The following is a 24256-nucleotide window of genomic DNA, read 5'->3' as shown; positions in this document are numbered from 1 at the left end:
ATATTCTGTCTTTATTTTACTAAGCCTAAAACTTTTCCCTTCGAGTGTTTCCCGTCAAGATTCTAGTTTAGCATTTACTTCTTGACGTGTTTCATTTACCAAAATAATATCATCTGCAAACAACATACACCACGATACTGTGTCTTGAATATCTGCAATAAGCTCATCCATAATTAATGTAAAAAGATAGGGACTTAGAGCTTATCTTTGATGTAACTCTATCTTTATTGGAAATACTTCAGTTACTCTGCCTAAAGTTTTTTCCTCTAGTCGTTACATCCGCGTACATATCCTTAATTAGTTCAATATATGTTACGCTAACACGTCCATTTTTTAGAATTCTCCATATAATTTCTCTTGAGATTCTATCATAAGTTTTTTCTAAGCCAATGAATATCATGTGTAGATATTGCTTTTGCTTCAGATATTTTTTTAATTAATTGTCGAAGATATATAGCTTTTATTATCGTCCTCCCAGACATGATCCAAATTGATTTTCAATCACCGTAGTCTCCTTTCTTAATCTTTTTTCTATCATTTTTTCCAAAGTTTCATGGTATGACTTATTAGTTTAATACCCCTATAGTTTGCACAATTTTGTACGTGTTCTTTGTTCTTATACAAGAGAACTAATACTTATCTTCCGTTGATCAAGTATTTTTTTTATTATCAATATCATGTTAAATAATTTTATAAGTCATTCAATACTTTGTTTTCCTAAGCACTTCCATACCTTTATCGAAATATCCATCCAACGGCTTTTTCATTATGCATCCTATTTAAAATTTATTCTACTTCTGAAGTTTGAATTCTACGATAAAAATTTAAATTTCTATGCACATTTGACCTACTTAAATTATCTAAATTAAGTTGGTCACCTAAACCTTCATTAAAAAGTTGATAAAATACTACTTCCACCGCTTTTTTATTTCTTCATAGTTTACTAGTACCCTATTACATTTATCTTTAATACATTTTATTTGGATAAGATCTCTTGTCTTCCTTTCTCTCACTTTAGCTATTCTATAAATATCTCTTTCCCCTTCTTTTGTATCCAATTTTTGATATAATCATTCAAAAGTCTCATTTTTTACTTCATTTACTACTCTCTTAGCTTCTTTCTTGGCTATTGTATATTTTTTTAAGTTTTCCTCGTTCTGACAAATATATAATTCTTTATAAGCTATTCGTTTTTCCTTCACTTTCTCTTGTACTTTCTCATTCCACCACCAAGATTCATTACTTGGTGCAGTCCCTTTAACTCACCGAGTACACTCTAAGATACTATTTTCAACTTTGATACCATCTTATCCCATATTATATTAGAATCACCGTATATTTCACCTAATGCTTCGACTCCTACCTTCTCCTTAAATATATTTTGATTCCCATCTTTTAACTTCCACCACTTAATTCCAGGAGTCGTATATATTTTCTTTCTATTGATATTATGTTTGAGACGTATATCCAACAATACTAACCTATATTGGGTAGTTAAGCTTTCTTAAAGGATGACCTTGCAATTTTTATAAATCTTTCTATCGTTTTTCCTAACCATAAGAAAGTCAATTTACGATTTATTATTCTCACTTTTGAATGTGACTAAGTGTTCTTCTCTTTTCTTAAAAAACGTATTAGCTAATATAAGGTCATATGATATCGCAAAATCTAATATAGTTTTTCATTCCTTATTTCTCGTTCCAAACCCATAACCCCCATGTACCCTCTCATATTCCTCATTTTTCACTCCAACATGCTCATTTAGATCACCTCCTATTAAAATCATTTCACTCCGAAATATTTGGTAATGTTTGGCCTAAATTTAATGATAAAAGAAAATTTAAAATAAGAAAAAAAAAGTTTAATCATGGTTGCGTTGATTTGCATTGTAGAGATCTACTTTTTTCGTTGTTGTAGCACATAACACAACCTCAAAACCATGACACAACTATAATGACGAGTGAAGGTCGTGCGACAACACCTACAAAGTTGGCAAGGATCGAGTGAGCGTTTAATGATATTAGTAAGGTTCATGTAAGGGTTGCCTGCATTATGAAGTGTACGTGCGAGGGTTCTAGTGTCACAATGTTCATGCAAGGGTTTTAAGCATCGTGAAGTGTTCACCAAAGCAATTTGAGAACTTCCTAATCTACCTTCAATGCTATGTACTACATGGGCTAAAAAATTATGCCTTTGCATGTTTGCTCATCAACATATAAGAATATAAGGCTTGAAACTCCCATCTCATGATGCACTTCTTTCATCTTTCATTTTTGTTATTGTTGGTTGACCTTCTTCTACCATTCTTTCCTCTTCCTCCTTCATTCACCGACACAACATGTCAACATGCACAAGATGGAGCCAAAATAGTTTTGTTTCCACTTAGACCAAAACCCCACTCGGAAAAATTTTCAAGCCTTCATTGTAATACAAAAATGTAATTCCGATTTATTAGATGTTTAAATTACAACAGCGTAAAAGTTTCCTATAAATATAAGGTTACATCAAGGATCAATTAAGTCCATACATTTTTACACTACTTATTGATGAACTCAACGAACACATTCAAAATTCATTATCATGATACATGTTGTTTGCAGATAATATTATTTTGGTATGAAAAAATAAATACTAAGCTTGAATCTTTATGGAAAATACTGAATTAAAAGGTTTTAGGTATAGTAAAATAAAGATATAATATATGAAATTTAAATTTAATACTAGACACAAGGCAATTGTTAAGTTTGGAGATGACAAGTTACCTATAACTAAAAGTTTTAAGTATCTAAGATCGTTTTTTTTTAATTGAGAGGTTGACAGAAATGTTTTACATACGATACAAACATAATGGTTGAAGTAGAGAAGGGTGTCAAGTATTCTTTATAATCATAAAGTACCTCTAAAAGTGAAAGGAGAATTTTGTAAAATAATAGTTAAACTGGTTATGTTATATAGAGCTAAATGTTGAGTTATGAAGCGAACAATAAAAGATAAAAGTTGTAGAAATGTGGATGTTAAAATGGATGTACAAACATACAAAGATGGACAGGATAATAAATGAAAACATTAGATAGAAAGTTGAGATTATGATAAATATGCACATTAACAGAGGACGAGGGAGATAAAAAAAAGACTTGGTTAACAATGACAAAACAATAGAGGATCCAGCTTAATGGCGTAGGAGGATTTATATAACCCACCCATTTAGTAGCATAAAGGATTGGTTGTTGTTGTGTTCGGTCCACAAGTCATTCTCAACAAGAAGCTAGGTTAAGCATAGTTTGCAACCCAAGACTTGGGCATGGCTAGCCACCTAAGAGAGTTGATCATGGAAAAAGCTCACAGACCAATGAGTACAACCAAAATTCTTACAGAACAAGCCTAGTCTACTAGCTGAGAAACATGAGCATGGAATAAGGTTCATGCCCCTTACTTGACTTGGCCTTGTTGGCACATCTAATTATATCTTCTCCATGATTGTCTCTAAAATCTTCTCCATGTGAAGGTGAATCCTAGTCACAAGATCCTCTTCCAAGCAATGCCCACTACATAAGTTGTCCATGTAATGTGATTTCTATTGTTGGCATCTCCAAACAATGGCTCTCCAACCAATATGATCTTGGGCTTCTTCACTGTTGCTTTTATCTTTGTCCGCAAAGCACTTGCCTCTTTGTGGCGTGATACTTGCACTTCTTCACAATAGAGTTTTGATCTCATCACAGATCTTGAACATCGTCTATTATCATGATGCTCTCCCAGCATCAGCCCAATCAATAGTGCAGCTTCACTTACTTCCAAATCTATCTTTGCTCTACCTGCTCTACCGCATCGTCCTAGATTGGATCTGCTAGATTTGCCTATCCTCGTCTCCATGAAATCACTTTCTCGCTAGCTCTTCCTGGCTAAATTTGTAAAGAAGATTTACTTCCAGCATCCTTCATCAACTTCTGTTCTGTTTTGATATTTTCCCTGCTAACAATCTGGTGAGTGTTCTGTTCTGTCATTGCAGCAGACCTCTTTTATTTCGAACTGCCTGTACAAATTTAATGTGTTTCCTTCAAGGGAAGAACATGCGGACAGAAATAAGGAGACAGATTTCACTAATAGCAAGAGATTAACAGGATAGTTCAAGGAAACAAGATATCATCTTCAACAAGTTTTCAAATAAAGAATGGTATGATTAAGCATTAGATTTGACAAAAACTGCAGAGCAATATTTTTCTTGTACCTCGATGTCAAAATAGAACGGTTTCCTCCCCAAGTTCACAGTTACCCTGCACCATGAAGGTAATATAGTAGTAAAATTAAAATGAAACTGACATACATTACACAGCAAGTTAAACAAAAGAACTGGATATCAGACTAAAATAAGATGACAAGTAGTCATATAAAAGAAAATCAAAACTAAATATTTCCTAAAGTTATGGTTATCGGCAATTAATTCTTCTGGACTAAGACAAAATAATCAGTTATAGAAGTGTCATATGAGCTGTCAAACATTTTAAAAGTAAAGCACTCAAATAATTTGAAGTTGCTTGGTACATAACATATCCTTTTCCTTCATTATGGATTTGTAATTGTAATTCAACCAAGTAAGCCCTCTTCACAAGCTCATTCATGGGACTAGAAGCTTTTGTAAACCAAGAACCAAAAGATCGTCATAATATAATTTGAGCTAATCTTTTCAATATGTGGCAAAAATCTTAGCATTAAGAATTCTTTTGAAAAAAAGAAAGAAGATATTCCCTTTTTCCTGTTCGTATTCCTGAATCTAATTCATACAGTACACACAATATATATATCCAATTTTTATCAAGTGGTCTAGCTCAATCTTATTTATACCAAAAAAAAGGAGAAATCCCAAATCATGTTCTAAAAAGTAGTCATGGTAGACACGTTTGCTGCCACCTATGAATTTGTGGCATGAGACCACATCCATATAAGAAATGTTGTTGTCTTTAGTAGATTGATCATGCAATCTATGTAGCCCCATACATTAACACCAAATAAACCAAGATTCAGATGATTTGGACCAATTTTGATTGAACTAAATCAAATAAAAGTCTAACTTGCACTGGTACCTTCTTAAACAATAACTTTTATGATGTTTATACACAGAAGGATTGGTTCTTGTGATTATGAATCACATATAAACTATCTTTTTGGTGTGATTACTTGTAAATGTTATATAAACACTTCTTTTGTAAAAGTACAACCCCAATAGATCTACCTTTTAAAAAAAAGAGGTCTAGGTGATCATAAACCATGTTAGTATTCCCTGACTCTTATTAATACCAGAATAGGTAAGCTCCAAATATGTTCAATGTTCTAAAAAGAAATATATACAGCCACCTATGGATATGTGACTGCAAACTACATCACATATAACATATATGTCTGTCTTTAGTCAATGGTATCAGGTTATCTATAAGGCCACATACGAGAATACCAAAAAACCTTAAATTGGAATTGATTCAAACAAATTTTGATCGAACCAAATCAAATAAAAGTCTAATTCTTACTGGTATTGGTCCCTTCAAATAATGTCTTCTATGATGCTTTTACTCATCATAGGATTATATATTGTAATTGTGAAACACTTGTATAAATTAAATTGTTGGTGTGGTACTTGTATATATGTAAATCTATTATATATATGCTCTACGTTATTGGTTGATAAAGATTGTTATAAAATTGTTGGATATTATGTATTTTACATTTTATGTTATACATATTTGATGTTAAATTTATGGATTAGAAAGGTTGAGAAAAATACATTGTTGTACATATGTTTAGCATTTTTTGGTGGGATAAATATGGCTTGATGATGGTGATGAGATGTGCTAAGCATTTTATCAGTATGATTTTCCTTTTACATTTATAGCATGGAATGTAGATGCCCCGCATATGCAGTAATTCACTAGAGTAAGTTGGCGCATATACAACCTGAGCATCTACTCTTTTAAACCCTTAGAAATTTAAAGGAATTCTAATCCACCTATTGGCTTATATATTGTACTCTATGAACATCTCATAAAGGTACATGGATCAAGATTGAGACCTTATCTTGGCTAACTTATAAATCTGCCAGCGTCAGCTGTGTTTTTGAAGAGTATTGAAAACACTCTCAAATGAAATCATCCATATAGTGAAATCTTCCAAATCTGAATCTCTATTAATATAGGTTGATCAAATATAATTTAGAGAAATCTTTTGACAATCTCCTGAGATGGTTTGCTATATTGACCCTATGATTTCTTGTCAATTTATCAAATGAATTCAAGCATGTTATTCTCTTCTCTGGTTTTCTTGCAAGACTAATGGAGAGAAATCACAAAGGTTTTCTAGCTAAAAGCCTAAAACAGAATTTGAAAAGGAGATTCCATGTCTCCTACATGTTCATCATAATGCAGCAATTCCTTTCATTCCTCTTTAACTTCGTTACTACTCAGAGAGTTTAGCCTTTCCATTTTAGAGGTTGCTCAATGGGGAATTTTATTCAAAGAGATTAGAGTCACAAAGGTTTTCAAGCTAAAACAGAATTTGAAAAGGAGATTCCATGTCTCCTACATGTTCATCATAATACAGCAATTCCTTTCATTCCTCTTTAACTTCGTTACTACTCAGAGAGTTTAGCCTTTCCATTTTAAAGGTTGCTCAATGGGGAATTTTATTCAAAGAGATTAGAGTGGTTCTTCTCTAGTAGAGAAAATATAAATGCATTTGTTGTAAAATTATTGCGATGCAAATTATTCCAGTTCGGAAACTGTAGTCCAAAGATAATGACTTTGATACAATTAACTGTAGTCCAAGGATTATTCCAGGTCAAACTGATCACAATATGAATTAACTGAGTTGGATCGGGATCAGCGAGATCATCCAATTCTTGCCAATGCCTCAGACATGTGATGGCGTTGGAAAAAAAAATTGAAAATGGTCAAAAAAATCTCAGTGAATATTGTGCAAATCAAGAGAGAACAGCGGGAGATTCATAACATTTTCAAAATCAACTGATTTCTAATTTATCACAATTATGGAGCAAGGAGAGAAGGAGAAGAACTTGGAAAAATGAGGGAGGCATTCTGCTATGGATCGCAATGGTGAATTCCAAAACAAGGAGATCCTCTTCTCTTCATATTGCCCCTTGCCGGAACCATTGGATTGCATGAAGAAACAGGCTTTGAGTAAAGCAAAAATAAGAGAGAGTAAATACTTCATGTGCATGAGAGGGAAGAAATCACTCTGGCATTATTGCCTCAAGACAAGAGGGAGACATGAAGATTCATCAAGGAGGAAGGCATTAAATGGAGTCTAGAGTGGAGAAAGGCTTTCAAGGGTGTGATTTGTGAGGTAAAGATATTAAATATGGTTAATATCAACAAAAAGTATTAGGTAACTAATAGATGCATAAACAAATACGAAGGCTACTTGGTAAACAAGTAATAGATATAATCTTGTTGCACTAACGTAATTGGTAATACATAGTAATGGTATTATATTATTATTATCTAATAGGCAATATTAACTCTGCCCATGGTGAATAAACTTAGCCATGGTCAATCCCAAGTCCGAGTAAAAGAGGGTGACGTTAGGTTGTCAAGTAAAACATAGGCAAATGTTATATATGGAACCATTAAACTATTGCGTTAATACATAGTTGTTTTACAAAGAGAAAACGTTTCAAGGTCCAACTGCAACATTTCGACAAGAATCACTATATCTCCGTAAGAACTTGCATGTAATATTAAATATACAAGAATTCTCACACTCTAGATTGGATAAACATAGACAATATAGGAATTCTGATTATCTTAGATTTAGAGCATACACTCACAGGCAAAGCAATAAAGGTAGGTAGTAGATTGAATGATTAAAAGAAGAATTAATATTTTATGTTTACAAGAGATAAAATGGGTAGGGGAGACTTATAAAAAAAAGTCATGTTTTAAGTTATGATAGACAGGAAAGAGTAAAACGAGAAATAGAAAGAAATAAAATATTTATTATTATAAATAGTTCATTAAGGGGTGAAATAGTAGTATTTAGGAAAGGATATAGGATTATAGTTCTTAAGATAGTGGAAGCAAAAGAAATTATTAATATAATTAGTATATATGCACTTGAAGTAGAATTAGATGAAAATATCAAACATAAGTTTTGGGAGGACCAATATGAGATAGTCAAAAATATTCCGATAAAAGAGATAATTTTAATAGGAGGAGGTATAAATGGGTATAGAGTACGAAATGAGGAATATAATAAGGTGCATTAGGGCTATGATTTTGGAACAAGAAATGAAGGAAAAAAATTATATTGAATTTCGCGATAATATATAAACTTATAATAATTAATACATTTTTTAAGAAAAGAGAACAACTATTTACGTTCAAAACTAAGAAATTGAGTTTCTTATGGTGAAGAGGATAGAAAAAATTGTAACAATTACAAGGTCATGCTTGAAGAAAACTTGACCACCCAATATAAGTTAATGGTTTAAATACACGTCTCAAACATAGTATCAATATAAGAAAAATGTACATGACTCTAAAGATCGATTGGTGGAAGTTAAAAGATAAAAGCAAAGCATCTTTAAGGAGAGGGTAGAAGCACATGTATTAGGAGAAATACATAGCAACTCCATTACGACATGCGATAAAGTGACATAAAATTTGAAAACAATGGCTACAAACCTTCTCAGAAAGTCAATATGACAAATGCCACCAAATAAAAAGTTTTGGTGGTGAAATGATGAAGCTCAGGGAAAAGTGACAAAACATTGAATAACTGATAAGTTATTGTACACTTGTAATAATGAAAAGAACTTTAAAAAGTATGTGGTAGCTAAAAAAGTGTCAAGAAAATAGTGAGTGAAGTCATTCGAACGTTTGTATCAATATCTTAATACAAAAAAAGGGAAAGGGGCATCCATAGAATAGCTAAAGCGATGAGGAAAACAAAGAGTCTTACCCAAATAAGATGTATTAAAAATGAATCCGATAGAGTATTAATGAAGGGAAGAAATGAAGGAGCAATAAAAGAGATACATACATCAACATTTTAATAAAAGTTTAGGTGACCAACTAAGCTTAAAAAATTTAAGCTAGGAGTATAAAAATTTAAATTTAATCAGAGTATTTAAATTTCATAAGTACAACCGACATTAAATGATATAAAAATGAAAAAGCAATTGGATCGGATGACATTCTAATTGAGGTATGGAAGTGCCAAGGTAAGCAAGGTATTATTCGATCTCATATTAAAAACGAAGAAAATACATGATAAGTGTAGGGTAAATACTCTAGCCCCTTGTATAAAAGACAAAAAAACATATACAATTGTGCAAAGTATAAGGGGCATTAAGCTGATGAGAGAAATTTTAAGAAAAAATGATGGGAAAAAATTAAAGGAGATCAAAGTGATCAAAAAATCAGTTTGGATTTATGCTTGAAAAGTTGATGATAGAAATTATACATATTCTCAAACAACTAATTGAGAAGTATCATGAAAGAAACAAAAGAAGCAAGACTTATACATGGTATCATCAACCTCAAAAAAACTTATGAAAGAGTCATGAGGAAAATTTTATGGAGAAGTCTAGAAAGAAGAAAAAAAAAAAGTGTTAGTGTAATGTTAGTTGAAATAGTTAAGGATATAACAATGAGAGTGAAGACTCAAGTGGATTAACTAAAGTGTTTCCTATAAAGATAAGATTTCATCAACAAAACTCTAAATTTGTATTTTTTACACTAGTCATCAATGAACTCACTGAATACATCTAAAACGCATTACCATGGTGGATGTTTGCAGATAACATTGTTTTGATTGATGAGACACATGAAGAAGTAAATGCTAAGTTCGAATTTGGCAAAAGAAATATAATTTTAGACTTTGTAAAGATAAAATATGAAATTTAAGTTTGGTATAGTAGACATAGCAATGCAATTGTTAAAATAAGAGATAAGTATCTAAATTCATTTTTACAAAAGGATGGAGTTGATAGAAATGTTTTGCATATGATACAAGCAAGATGGTTACAATAAAGGGGGCATCAAATGTTCTTTATGATCATAAGATACCTCTAATGTTTAAAGGGAAGTTTTACAAAATAGCGACTAAACGTGCTATGTTATATGGAGCTAAATATTGAGTTATGAATCAAACACACAAGAAGAAGATGAGAGTCTTAGTGATGAGGATATTAAGGTGGATGTATGGAGCATACGAGAATAGACATATAAGAAATGAGAGCATTAGAGAAAAAGTCAAAAATTATGTCAATTGAAGGAAACCTCGCAATTAAGATAGTATGGATATATACTTAGATGACCAATGAATATTTTAGTTAGGCAGTATGAGACCGTGACAAATACACATTAATCAAGGAAGAGAAAGACCTAATTGAAAGAGGGAAACCAAAGAAAATTTGGTTAATAACAATAAAGCAAGATAAAGTTCATTTAAAAATAAATGATGATGTAGTATGTGATCAAGTCCAAGTCCAATGACATAGAAGGATCCATATAGACAACCACACTTAGTAGGATAAAGGCTTTGTTGTTATTGTTGTGGTAGTATCATAAGCAAAGTTAAAATATTTAATTAGTAACAGTAAAAATAAATTAATTAATAGTATTTGTTAATATTCTAAATAATAATATTATCATTGCCAATAAATAATTATAAACAATAATGATAACTAAATGCACATAATCATAGATGAAGAATAATTATAAATAATAATGACATTAACTAAATTTTATTTAATATATGATTAATGATCAATTGTTTAGTTAATTAATATTACAAAAATCTTATAATTGTTTATTTATTATAATAAAAATAAGAATAAATATAATTAAGTTATTTACTTAATTTAAAAATATATATTATATCATTTGTGATGTATAATTTATCAACTAAATATTCAGTCCAATTATGTATTGAATTGTATTTCTTATTTTTAATTCAGTTGTATTTATTTGATGACAGTCAATACCTATGTTTTTGAAACATCCATACTGATGCCAATAGTGATGACCATGCTTTCATAAATTAGAAGGTAATTAGAAAGTTTTGCTTGCTTATCTCACTATTACTAAAATAGACTATCCTTTGGTGTGTAACAGCTCGTGAGATGGAAGTGTTACATTCACTCTTAAGAGGGACTCTGATTCAACCAATGCAGATCCAACAACTCACTCTTTCATGAGTGAACAAAGCACACTCAAGTAGTCATTAAAGAAGATGTTGTGATCATTAAGATGTCCACTCCTAGTTCTGGAGAGTAACTTCAGTCTCCACTATAACAATTCAGATGTTTCTCTATTTGGATTTCCAAAATAGGAATGGTCATCATTCATGATGTTAATAAGATAATAATGGTCCCACATAAACTATTTTATTTTGTTTTGTTTTCATGTATTGCACTGGACTATGTAAGGTGCAGCATAGCACCTACTATCAATTGAGAAAATTAGTCTTTTTCCTAGGGAAGGAAATATAGTAGGAGAAAACAGGGAATTGACTTCCCATTCTCGCCTCGCCTAAAATTGAAGCAAGAAGAGGCTAAAAATTGAAGTGGCACAAGGTCACTTATGAGGTAGCCTAAATCATTCCCTTCCGCTGTCCCTTTGTGTGAGCATGCTCAAGACATGTTAGGATACCAACAACAAATATAATATAAACCATAACTTTAAAAAAATTAAAAAGAAAAAAAAAACATTCTTTATTAGAATTCATGCAGAACAAGTGAGGAAAAATAAATTTTAAGGTATAAGAATTTGTTTCATCCCACTCTGACTACCTGTGGGTTTCATTTATGTATCTCATTGAGAGTTGAGAACATCGATGTTAAGGGACGGGCAGAATGAATGATGCAAATTTCATCAGAGTTGGTTGAATTGTCATCTTTATATTTTCCTTACTTTTAATTGATGTAATTCATTTTGTTTTCTCTTGAATAAACTTCCTCTGTTATTTTCAACAGTAATAGCCTCAATGCACTTACCTTAAAAAATGTAAAATAAATTGAAATCAAAACATATATATATATATATATATATATATATATATAATATTCATGATGTTTTCTCGAAGTCATTGTCTATGAATCTACACATCATACATTTTTAATTTGAGGATGCCTTGTTGGTAAAGATAACTGATGCTGATGTTTCAAGGATAATAAAAATTCAGAACTCCTCGGGGAAAAAATGAATACAGGAATGAACTATATGCTACAGGAAAATGAAGATAAATATAGAATCATTAATTAGTCTGCAGATTTCATACAAATGTAATTGGATTAGGTACATAGCTAGGAAGATCTAGATGGTACTGAAAACAAAGAAGCAACAAATAACATCTATATTCATGATATAAAATGAGAGTGCACCATACTCTTCATTCTGGCTGTGAACAGCTATTGTTGGATAAAGGGGTCCTTTTATATCCTTTGTAACAGTTCCAACAAGTTTTGCATTCTTCCTGCACAAAAAGCAAGGTTGTCATCATCATCATATACAAAACATGACCAAGCTACTAATCACCAAGAAGGTAGATTTAAAACTGGCATAATGGATGACAAACTAGATGGGCAAACTGTGCTATAGGATCACAGTTGAAATTGACTCTGGCATGTCAAGTATCTCTACAGCTATTTGCAAAACTTGTTAAAGATCCTATGTATTTGGATAAATGCATGAAAATCAGGGAAACATAAATAAAATAAAAGCTGAAAGAGGAATTTGCAAATCAGAAACTTTGTATTGGATAAGGAAATAAATTTCCATGCACTAAACAACTCATTGGCTCACGTGAAAAAGAACTCCTGTGTTGCATAATTAATGCCAGCACCAACAATATCATTTGTAGTAAATGTTGGCCCAAAAGACTCCCCTTTTCCCTGTCCATGGTAGAGATATCCATCATCGCCATGATAACCACAACTATTGGCTTCCCAGCTGCAGATGAAGTAATGGTTTATGAGAATCCAACATATGCAATGGATATCACAAAAGAACTTAGTTTCAGCGATATTAAACAAACAAGAATTTCAATCAAACCACCCAAAGATAAAGTAAGAGTTCAATGCTAGAATAGTAAGAAAGAATAGGAGATCATATTAAACATAGATGAATATCAATAAGAATATGATTGCAACTTTAACCTATACAAGATTGATTACTACAAGAATATTATGACTTATATGTTACAACCCCAATTCATATTTGCCACCTTGAACAATATTTTAGCTATCTTCTTTGAATCCTCGCTTACACACTGTTTCACAAATTGGGTTCCTTTACTGGTAACTAAGAAGAAGATTAGTGAATAAATCAGTAAAACAAGGGGAGAGTAGTCGAATTGATTAAATAAATACATGGGATTTCCACAAGCCACAGCATATGACCAAAACATTTAGACTCCAAGATGAACCAAGGGTTCAACATGTAGCTGGGATAACAATAACTTTTTAGCCTTTTGTACAGTTGTCAGGCTCAGTATCTGGTCCAGATGATGCTTTTTCATCTTTCATAGCTAAAGCTAACTCAACAACTATGAGAACAAGTAGATGCATCTTAAACATTGTTGATCCATAATTGAATGCAATATTTATCTAGTAAGTTACTAAAAAGCTCGACATACATTGCTATATTTCTAACTTCAAGATGAAAGAAGTAATTTTAAATTATTAAGTTTCAATTTGCAAGTCAAAGATGCTTGTTTAAAGCCAATTCACTATAAAACTTATAAAATTGAATAAAGACTATGGCATCCCAAATCAAGCTTTTCTCCTACACAAAGTTTCAACTTTATTCTGTTAACATTCTCATCAATTAGCATTATATCATTACAAATAATGTGCACCAAAAATATTTATCTTGGATATGATGAGTGAATTAAACTAGTAGTAACGCAGAAAAAAGAGTGAATCTTAAATCAGACATGGGTCTGATTACTCAGATAGAAGACATGAGGGAGAAGAGTGAAAGCATCGTAAAATTACATTTGGAGTTCCCTCATTCATGTACATCTTTTGGTCACTTTCCATCCTCTCCCTCATATTTTTGATACAAGTAATCAAACTCATAGTGTAAACTAAAAGTTAAAAGCATTCATTACACTCTCAGTAACTCACACTAGCAACGATCTAGCTCACATGTCTATTCTCACATACACAAAATTATTACATTATTTTTCCTCTGTACAATTTAGTGTGGTCAAGGGATTTTATCAAGTCTTTACAAAGTCAATAGAAATCATAGATAACTCATCCTTTTTCTCTATATTTTCACACTAATTGTTGTATTGAGTAGACATCATTTGTAATATATCAGCTGGGTAAGAAACCAATTTGATTTTCAAAATATTTTGTTTTATATCTTACTCTTCTCTTAACCACCATTTCCCAGGCAGTATTAAATACTAGTAGGCTTAACGTCTTTCTTCTATAGTAGAAAGATTTTAAGGAGAATAAAAAAATTGGTTTGATGCAAGAAACTCATAAAGAAAGTAATTTTAGAAATCATAGTTAGTCCTAGATATGTTTTAGAAAATTTCAAGAATCAAGCATCTTGCTTCACCCAGACATGTGTCAAGTGTCTAGCAATATAAAATTTTAGTGCTTGGAGAACATAACATAATAAAATTAATGAGAGGTGTAAGTTATAGTTCATTTACTTGACATAAAATGTGGCCATGAACTCATTTTATCTTTTTCTTTTATGAAACAACCCTGGCATCCTTTTGACTTTTGGAATTTGCTTCCAAGCACATCGAATGCACCTGATGTGTGAAGACTTATTTAAGGTCTTGACTAGATGACTACAAAAGATCCTACAAGTGTAGTCTTCAGTGCCACTTAAATTTCCATTGAATCTCTAGATGTTTTGACCCTGTTGCACTACCGGAATGAATTTTCACTGAAATAAATAAAGTCGACTTGAAAAGATGAAAAAAGGAAGTTGGAGAATGTTTCAAATCTATAATTGCTTTGTCATGTACATAAAAAAAAATTTGATATGTTGGGGAATATAAAAGTCAAAGACAAACTATCATTGGTAAAATTAAGCAAAATAACAGTGTTTGATAAAGTTAATGTCAGTACCCAGGCTGTCGGCGCATCTTGAAGTGCTGCATCGTGAAGCCAATAGCGACCTGCCCTTTCTGCCCGGCATTCTTCACCGTCATCTCAAAATAGTAAGCCAACCTCCTGGTGGGCGCCGGACAGTCAGCCTGCACGACACCAACGTCATGCCCGTGCTGCGGGGTCCCGTTGTAATGGACGGACATCTTGTCGGTGGATACAATATGGAACAGACCAGAGCTGTTGGTGGTGTTCAAATGCGATGGCATCGGCTCCGAATCCATCTCCTGGATCATCTTCCTCCACTCATCTCTCGAGCGCCAGCGGGACGCCAAGCGAGAGAGATCGATTGGATTATTCGCCGGCTCTTGATTGATCAACATCGGAGCTTCTCCAACACTCAAGGATTCGGCGCTTCCGACCAAATTTTTCTGGAAATCCAGCGCCACAAACAAGTGGTCACACGCGAATGGAAAACCCTAGTGCAAATTTGGTTTTCAATTGCTGTCCTGAGGCCGAGATGGATCGCAGTCTTCTCCAGTGGCGCAGGAAACCCTAATCATCACTGGGAGAATGAGGAAGGTAGATGTTTAGGGGAGGACGCTGCCTTGAGATAATTGAAATAATTGCTCGACTACATTAAAGATAATCAAACGGAGCGTTCGCCTCTAGTAAACTATAGATTTTACGATATTAAAAAAGACTCCTAAAATATTTTTGAAAAACTCATTTTTAATACATCTTTTAGATATTTAAGTGTTTTAAAGGAAGAAAAAGTATTTTTAATATACATAGAATATTTATTTAGCACCCATATTATCATCCCTTATCCCACCCCATTTTTAAAATATATATATAATAAGATTTTATTTATAATTTTATTTTAATCAAAAATACTACAAAGATTAGAATAAATTTAGTTAAAAGCAAGCAACTTTATTAAAATTATTTGGTTGAGCTGGAGCATATAAAAGTATTTTAGAGAAAATTATAAAATGGATTGTTATTTTAATGAATTTCTTTAAAAGTGAGATGCTTTTTATGATAATTATAATAAAAAAGGACCTTTTCATTTGTTTTTGTTGTCAACTATTTTTCCCATAGTTAAATAGAAATGGATTTGATTATTTTTAGATTTAATTTTCATTAATATCTCAAACTTCTATACTTATCATACAAGTCGAGTTTTAATTTATAAAACATCCTTTTAATTATTAATATGACCATATAATCATTCGTGTCTTTACTATGACATGGTTACCCAATCAAAATATCAAGTAGATGCATATATAATGCTTTTTCGTATGATTCAATTAAATCAAGAAAATAATACAAAATCTAATGTCAATATTCTTTATTAGAAAAAGATGAAGCGTATTTTAGCGGTATTTTCAGGATGCGCACTCTAAAAAAACCCAATGAAATGAGAACTTATTCAGCCTTAACTGAGTCATATTACTAAAAGGCCATCAATAATCTAAAATAGAGTCTTGTTACATGTAATGAAATATCAATGGGCCTGGGCCTTTTTGATAGAAATGGGCTGTCTGTTGACCATTATCTATCTCCTAGATTTTGTGTGAATACTCATCTCCTTCAATCATGTTAACACTAGTAAGGATGTAAATGAGCCCGTGATTAAGTTGTATGATGTTTAAATTTATTTATTAAGGTAATTGAGTTAAATCAAGTAAAATAAAATGAATCATCAAATAGTTAAGGGGTGAGAGTTTTTCTTTTTTTCTATGAGGACATGTGTCATTGTAATAAGTTTGTCATCCTATAACAATTGGTATTCGATGGGACTATAAATTTTTTATTAATGAATATTATTCAAATTTCATAGTTGAAAAATAAAAGAGATTGTTGATTTTTTACATACCAAGCTTTTGTCCGAGTAACAATTTTTTTTAATAAATTATTAATACAATTAAGAATATAATTAAAAAAGGAAATCATATATTAAAATAATTAATGATAGTTTTTAAGTATGTTAATATGATTATTTAGCACCAACAAATTAAATTTATAGAGGTAAAATTTTCAAATTAAATAAATATTTGATTATGAAATTTTAGAGAGTAAAAAAGAAAATAATAAACAATTATAAGAATAAATGACTAATATACAAAGAAAAACCTTCATAATCTATCTTCTATACAAAGTGAAAATTTATGATAGCTGGTGGACCACTCTCATAAATTCTCTATATATACTTCTCTTTCTTGGAGAAATCTTTTACAATATTTATAGATCAAATATAAGAGGAAATTAAATATTACAAGTAATAATGAAAATAATATAAGAAATAAAAATTACAACAATGAGATTTATATTTCGCTTGCTCTTGCTTTGGATTGATCAAGAAGTTCAAAAACAAAATGACACTTATCCAAGAATTAACTAACCACGAGCATTAACCAAAAAACCCAAGTCTTATTCTATTTATAAGCTTCCTATTAATGTCGGATTCTGTTAAGCAATCTTTATGCTCTATCATTTTGATTATTAATAGCGTCTTTATTCATTCAATGGCTCGTTTTATAGCTTCCACATGTAGCACTAGTCTTCAAACAAAAATATTTTATTTATTAGTATTTCAACCTGAGTTGATTACTCAGTCAACAACTTCATCAATCGATTATTATCCTCATCATCAGTTGACTGCTCCAATTCCTGAATTTAACCAAATCATAATTTTATAATTCTATGTCATTAGTCGATTGTTTTACCTTATAAGTCGATTAAGACCTGACTATAATCACTCATGGTTGAATTTGTGCCAAGAGACTTTACTTAGTACAAATTAATTTTAACTTATACTATCACTTCATCCTTGCATAGTGTTTGTTGGTTCTATAGCTTTGTTAGTGAGTAAAGATAAGTGCATAAATTATCACTTAAGATAGTGTGGAACATTTGACAGACTAAAAATTTAAAGTGAGGCATATTCTAGGTTAGGGGCGAAACCGAATTGAATCGAATCGAATAATATGAAAATATTGATATTTGAGCTTGAAAAATATATATGAGATTCAAATTCAATTCAAAGCTTGAAAATATAAATAATTTTGGCTCAAGCTCGGTTCAAAATAAAATTTGAGCTCAAGTTTAGTTCAAAATAAATTGTTCGAACTTTGATTCAAACAGAATCGTCAAAATGATTTAAATTCGAGTTCAGTTCGAGTTATTAGATTTTAATTTAAACATATTTAAATTAAAATTATGTAAAAATAATCAAAATTTGATTCAACTTTGGCTCGCGAACAATCAAATAAAAAAATATTATGGATTCGAATTTAGCTCGAAAGATGATACAATAGAGCAAGCTTAGAGAATTTGGTGCTTACCAAGGGTCCAACTCAAGATGACATTAAAGGCAATGTAAAGCATGGATAAGGTTGAAAACTTAAAGGTAAAAGTGCCATAAAAGATCTATAAAGAAAAAGAGGAAGCAAATGACAAGTAAAAACACACACAAAAAAAAAGGCATGTAATAGAACTTCTGCCGATTTCAAAGTAGAGCCCTAGAGAGTCACTGCACTGCATGAGTTTAAAGCTCATATTCCTCCTCTTTTCCCAAGTTCAGTGTGATTGAAATGATGACCAACATGGTGTTTTTTGGGTAACAAAGGAGGTGGTGCACTCAGCCTCCATGATGACGCTCTGAGGCCTTTGTCACCCCTTTGGATGTGCGCGATCGGATATGTTCAAACCTTTATCGAATACATTGTGAAGTTATCAGCTCAGTTCAACAGAGACTAAGCTTATAGAAGTCTGCTTTTATTTCTTTCTTCCAAGTCCTGTTTTCCTTCCTCCAAACATGTAAAGTGAAACATGCAATACTTTGCATTTAGCCTTTAATTATGAGTGACTTCAATTTGTCCCTTCACTCTTTACTTTTGTCTAGTGCCTTTATCCACCATCCGTGTAGCTTTCTTCCCCTCCGGGGGAGAAAAAGACTGGAGAAAAAAAGACCAAGCACTGGATCATTACAACAACTACTGTGTTTTGAATGCATGTCTCACTTAATTCTAAGCTTTCTGCCTTGTTTTTATAGTTATGTCAGATTTATGTCCATTATTCTGTTCATTAAAATTTGTAATGAAGAGTACTAGTAACATGTCTTTGGTTTGTTCTAGCCAAGAGAGCCGGGGCCATTGAAATGAAGAAAAAAATGAAGGAAAATTTCACAATATTAAAATTTTGAGGATACTTGGAAAAGTAGCTAAACATTAATTAAGCGCATTTTAATATTTTCTTTCTTGATTTACAATTGATTTAATATTTGAACTTCCAAATATCTTAAATGTTTGAATTTACCTTTTCACAGTTGTTTAGTATGGAATATATATATATATATATATATATATATATATATATATATATATATCATATTTAAGAATCACACATTTGCGCCTTTATTAGTTGTAAGAGACTATTTACGCATTTATTTTATAATTTTAAAACAGCATATTTCTAAAATATGTAACTTTATTTCTAAATTTGGATATAAGTTCATTTGCATTCTAAATTTCGATGGAATTATAGCATGCATGGGGTTTCTTATAGAAACAAACAAAAAACGAAAATAAGAAATCAAGAGTTGTGTTATGATAATCGTATTACATAAGATCCTTATGTGATCAAATCCTTTGTCCCCAAATTTCTCTGTCCCCGTGTCTTCTTGCCGATCGGATGGATCAGATTACATCTCAAGGATGCTTTGCACATCACGAGGATATTGCACACATCTTAAAGATGTCATGATACCTTAAGATGTAATCTGGTCCGTCCGATCGGCAGGGGACACGAGGACAGAGAAATTTGGGGACAGAGGATTTGATCTGTTCCTATATGGCTATATCTCAATGATGTTTTTTTAATAATTAAAGATATTTTTCGTTGTGTATGAAATTAGTAAGGTAGAGATTTAATTACACTCATGTATGAAAATCTTAGTAAGAGTGTAATTCTTTTCCGCCCGTGCAATGGTAAAACACTTGGAGAATAAATAAAAAGGGTCAAAGTTAGAATTTTAATAAAGATGAATATTTTGGAAATCAACCTCTAAGTGATATGGATTTATCCAATAGACAAATTAGGAAAAAGATTATCTATATCCAGATTATTGGATTAAATTTGGACACTTGAATTATTAAAAAAAAAATTTAAAAGTGACGTGCATGCATGGGGGCCTTGCTAAACTAAAAGGTTGGGGTGTGGTGTTGTTGTAGGGCAATTTAGATAGCACTCCCCATTGGCGGGTGATCATGACTCTCATCACCTTTGCACTTTACCACTTTTACCTCCTCATCATCATCATCATCATCATCACCTTCAATCTCATCTCTGATGATATATCCATACAGCAAGGAATCTCTTTCCATTTTACTTCAAGTGATTCATTCATTAGTTTTGTTATATCAGTTTACATGACAAGTCGAAGATAAAAGGGAAAAAAAACGAAGAAGAAAGAAACTTGATCTTGTATGCATTACATCATTCATGTATCATGAACTTATGGGGTTTTGTTTCAAGAGCTATCTTGAAATTGTGTTGACCAAATCAAATTATGTTTGGCATGAGCCGAGTTGTAAGTAAAAATTCAAGCTTAGGCTTGGGTGAAGTTGTGTTAGGCTTGATTTTTTAATATTTGCATTTTTAGTTTTATTTTTTGTATTTATTTTAAAGTTACAAATAAATTAATAAAAATTTAAAAATTAGAATAAGTGTTATTAAAATGATATACTTTATTTAAAAATATTTAATATTAATATCTTCCTATAAATATATGGTGAGTTATATTGACTAGCTAGTGGAGCATATTAAAGAACATATCTCTAGTTTGTATAATATGATCGAAGGTTATGTTTGAATTGTTCTATTTCCTTAATATATAAAATATTAGTATATTGAGACAAATGTGAAAATAGTTGGTATGGTTAGTACTAACGGTCTAATTCAAATTTTGATAAATAACAAAGTAAGTTAAGTTAGTTTCATATTGATCTAACACTTCTACGAAGTGTATAGGAGAAGCTCAGACGGGTCTACGAGTTGACTTGACGTTTGACACGAAATCCAGCTAGGTCGATGGGCTGATTTGATAGCTGGCACGAAGCCCAGATGGGTCGACGGGCTGACATGACATCTGGCACGAAGTCCAGCTAGGTCGATGGGCTGACCTGATAGCTGACACGAAGTCTAGACGGGTCGAAGGGCTGACCGGACGTTTGACAGGTAAGTTGAGGTAAGTCACTGGAGGGGAGTGACTGTGAGGGCGCATTCCCGGGAAGGGAATATTAGGTATCGATCCAACTTAGATCCATTTCAGAAATCTAAGTTGAGATCGTGACTAGATTCCGATCTCGAGGAGACGGAATCTAATTAATACTCTGCTTGTTAATTATAACTGTGCTAACACTTTGTTTTGCAGGGTAATATAATATGCACTTTGTCTCGGACTAACTATTTCTTGTAGGAGAAGGACTTTCTGGAGAAAAAGTGATCCGGGCGCTTGGAAGGGATCCGGGCTCCCGGAGTGCAAAAATTATCCCCAAGCGACGTCGCAACGTGGAGCGCTTTGGTTGGATAGACTACGCCACACTCCAGGCACTTGGAAGGGATCCGGGTGCCCCGAGCCTCCTATATAAGAAGGATGCTCCCTGGAACAAAGAACAACGAACAACAAGATCTTTCAACGTTTGCTCTGTTGTGTCGCGCTCCTATGACGCTACGAAAGCTCCTCCGACAACGCGCCTCGTTTTTATTTCTTTTTGTTGTCGGTATTCTTTCTTTAAAGCAACTGTACTTTCAATTTGTAATTATTCGAATTGCTAGTGGATTGCCCAACGAAAGCACTCAACGAGTGCGGACCTTGGAGTAGGAGTCGACCAAGGCTCCGAACCAAGTAAAAAGGTTCGTGTTGGCATTGTATTTTTTCGTTTTCTACTTTTCCGATTCTTACTCTACGATAATTCTTTCCAATCAATATTCACCCCCCCTCTATCGACTTTCACGATCCAACAAGTGGTATCAGAGCAGGTATCACTCTAAATTGGTGCAACCACCAATCAAGTAAGAGGGGTTGATAAGCTATGAATTGACACATTAATTTTGGGTTAATATTTGGTGTTCTTTATATATTTGCACATGTTTAATTCCAATTTTGATCATGTTTCCCCAAACAAGGTTTTTATGAGCTTTATGATGTTTTTCCATCTTATGCATGATTTATTTCTCATTATGTGAATTTGGTCTTGTAGGGCACTAATGGGTTCATAATTCAAGTGGAGGCATGGTTCACTCAACCAAATGAAGCCCAAAACCCTAACTGACCCCAATTGAGCTTGGATTCGAGTCAAACCCCAGCTGGACCAAACCCTAGGTATAAAAGGGAATTTTTGGCACGGTGAACAGTGAGCTCGCGCTACTGTTCATCGTGCCAGTTTCTCTTTCGACGGCGCGAAGCTTACTCCCTCCCTTCTTCTAGAGCTTCGAACCAGCTTGTCTTCACCAGCGTGGAGTTCCTCAACCTCCGACGATCAGATTCTGACCATCAGTTCTCATCAGCGAGTGGATTTGGCGAGCATGGTACTGTAGCTGTGGGCTATGATTTTCAGCTCAGAACAGCGGCGTTTTTCTGGTCTGAGTTTCCATTCCATCACAGGATTATCGGTGGTGGTCCTCCGGTGATTCTGAGCCCTTTCCGACAGTTTTCCATCCATTTCAAGCCTTCGTCCAGTTCGTGACTCCAGTGCCAGCGAACCCAGCAGCGTGCAACAGAGAGACACTTCAGAAACTGATCTCGCTGTATTTTTGTGAGCTGATACAAGTTAATCTGAGTTGTCTCGAGTTCAAGGACATCATCTGACTTCTGTTGGAGTGTTCTCTGCAGATTCCTTGTGTGACGGCAAGGAGAAGACAAGTTTGGTCCGAGATATGAATTGTTGGGATGTTTAGTTTTTCTTGCAGTTGTTTCTTAGTTTAAATTTCTTGTTCTTGAAGTTTTGTTTCTGAATTTGCTATTTCATAGCTTAGATTTGTTTGTAGTTTTATTCTTATGCACGAATCTGTTCTTTTCATTCATGTACTTTGCTGTTCTGTTTTGTCCTGTTCGGGCAGGAGAAGTGCTGAAATTTTATTTCCTTGTTTGAGATCAGTGTTTCAGTTTTATCCTTCTCTCAGCTGAGAAGTTAGTTGTTTGGATGGATTCAACTTAACTTTATAGCTTGACTAATTTCTAGCATGTCAAGTTAAAATCGTGTTAAACTTTAGTGGAGTTCTGATCTGCAAGAGTAGGCTGAAATTCTGAGTTTAGGATTTGAGTAGGAAAGATTCATTGATTTGAAGGAATAAGTAAGAGTCATTCTTGTAGTTTCGATTAGTGTTCCAAATTGGTTTTAATCGATTTTCTCAATGATAGGTTAGTACTGGAGTTAGGTTGACTTTACCTTGTTTCTTATTTGAGTTGGTAGAACTTGTTTCTGATCTGTTCAGAATTCGAATTGCTGAAGGTTAGCTTTTGATTTATTGAGTTAAAGCATTTGGTTACAATTTAATTTTCACAGTAAATTTCATTTTCAATTCCAAACCCCATTTTATAACTTGAAAACCCAAAAAGAGCGTTCGAATCTGAAACAAACACGATGCTAGCGTGATCCTCGGAAAATTCGACTCGGGCCTTATACTAAAACATTACTTTGTGTAGTTGTGGGTTTTTGATCTGAACATTAATTTGGGAGTTTATTTGTGACATCTATTTAGAGAGCTTACCAGGGGTCCTTTTCAAAAGTAAAATAGATATCGTTTGGGTTTAAAAAATATCCTTACACCTTTCGTTTTTTCCCTCCAAAATCATTTTTGAAAACTTCATTTTCATCTTTTCACCATTGGTCGGTATTACTGAAATATCGTACTTTCAAAAATTTGTAATAATATATTTTTTAATATTTTTATTTTATTATTAAAAAAAATATTATTTTCTTTCACGCTTATTTCTTTATCTCCCACACTACTTACCCCAAGACAAAGTCTTGGAAATTGTTTCTTGTTTATTTTTTTTTGCATGTACCAATGCCTATTCAAGAAGGATGGACCATCCATGAACCACCACCATACGATCAAGAAGATTTCAACTACTGGAGGCGAAGAATGGAATGTTTC

At 32.6% G+C, this 24256-nt stretch overlaps 1 protein-coding gene across 1 annotated transcript in view; it reads right to left on the bottom strand.

The window, feature by feature from the left end:
- The window catches only part of LOC121968049 (ran-binding protein M homolog), a 30626-nt gene extending 14881 nt beyond the window's left edge, over positions 1 to 15745 (bottom strand). The window contains exons 1-4 of the mRNA XM_042518573.1: positions 15110 to 15745; positions 12816 to 12962; positions 12400 to 12486; positions 4229 to 4274 (exon numbers count right to left, since the gene is read on the bottom strand). Coding sequence (XP_042374507.1) covers positions 4229 to 4274; positions 12400 to 12486; positions 12816 to 12962; positions 15110 to 15471 — 642 coding nt within the window. The 5' untranslated portion in view covers positions 15472 to 15745. The remainder of the gene's footprint in view (positions 1 to 4228; positions 4275 to 12399; positions 12487 to 12815; positions 12963 to 15109) is intronic.
- Positions 15746 to 24256: the final 8511 nt, after the last annotated feature.

The sequence above is a fragment of the Zingiber officinale genome, chromosome 1B (genome assembly GCF_018446385.1).
Source record: "Zingiber officinale cultivar Zhangliang chromosome 1B, Zo_v1.1, whole genome shotgun sequence".
In the NCBI taxonomy this organism is placed as follows: domain Eukaryota; kingdom Viridiplantae; phylum Streptophyta; class Magnoliopsida; order Zingiberales; family Zingiberaceae; genus Zingiber; species Zingiber officinale.
The sequence above is the reverse complement of the archived record's forward strand: the minus strand, read 5'-3'. Positions and strand labels throughout refer to the sequence as shown.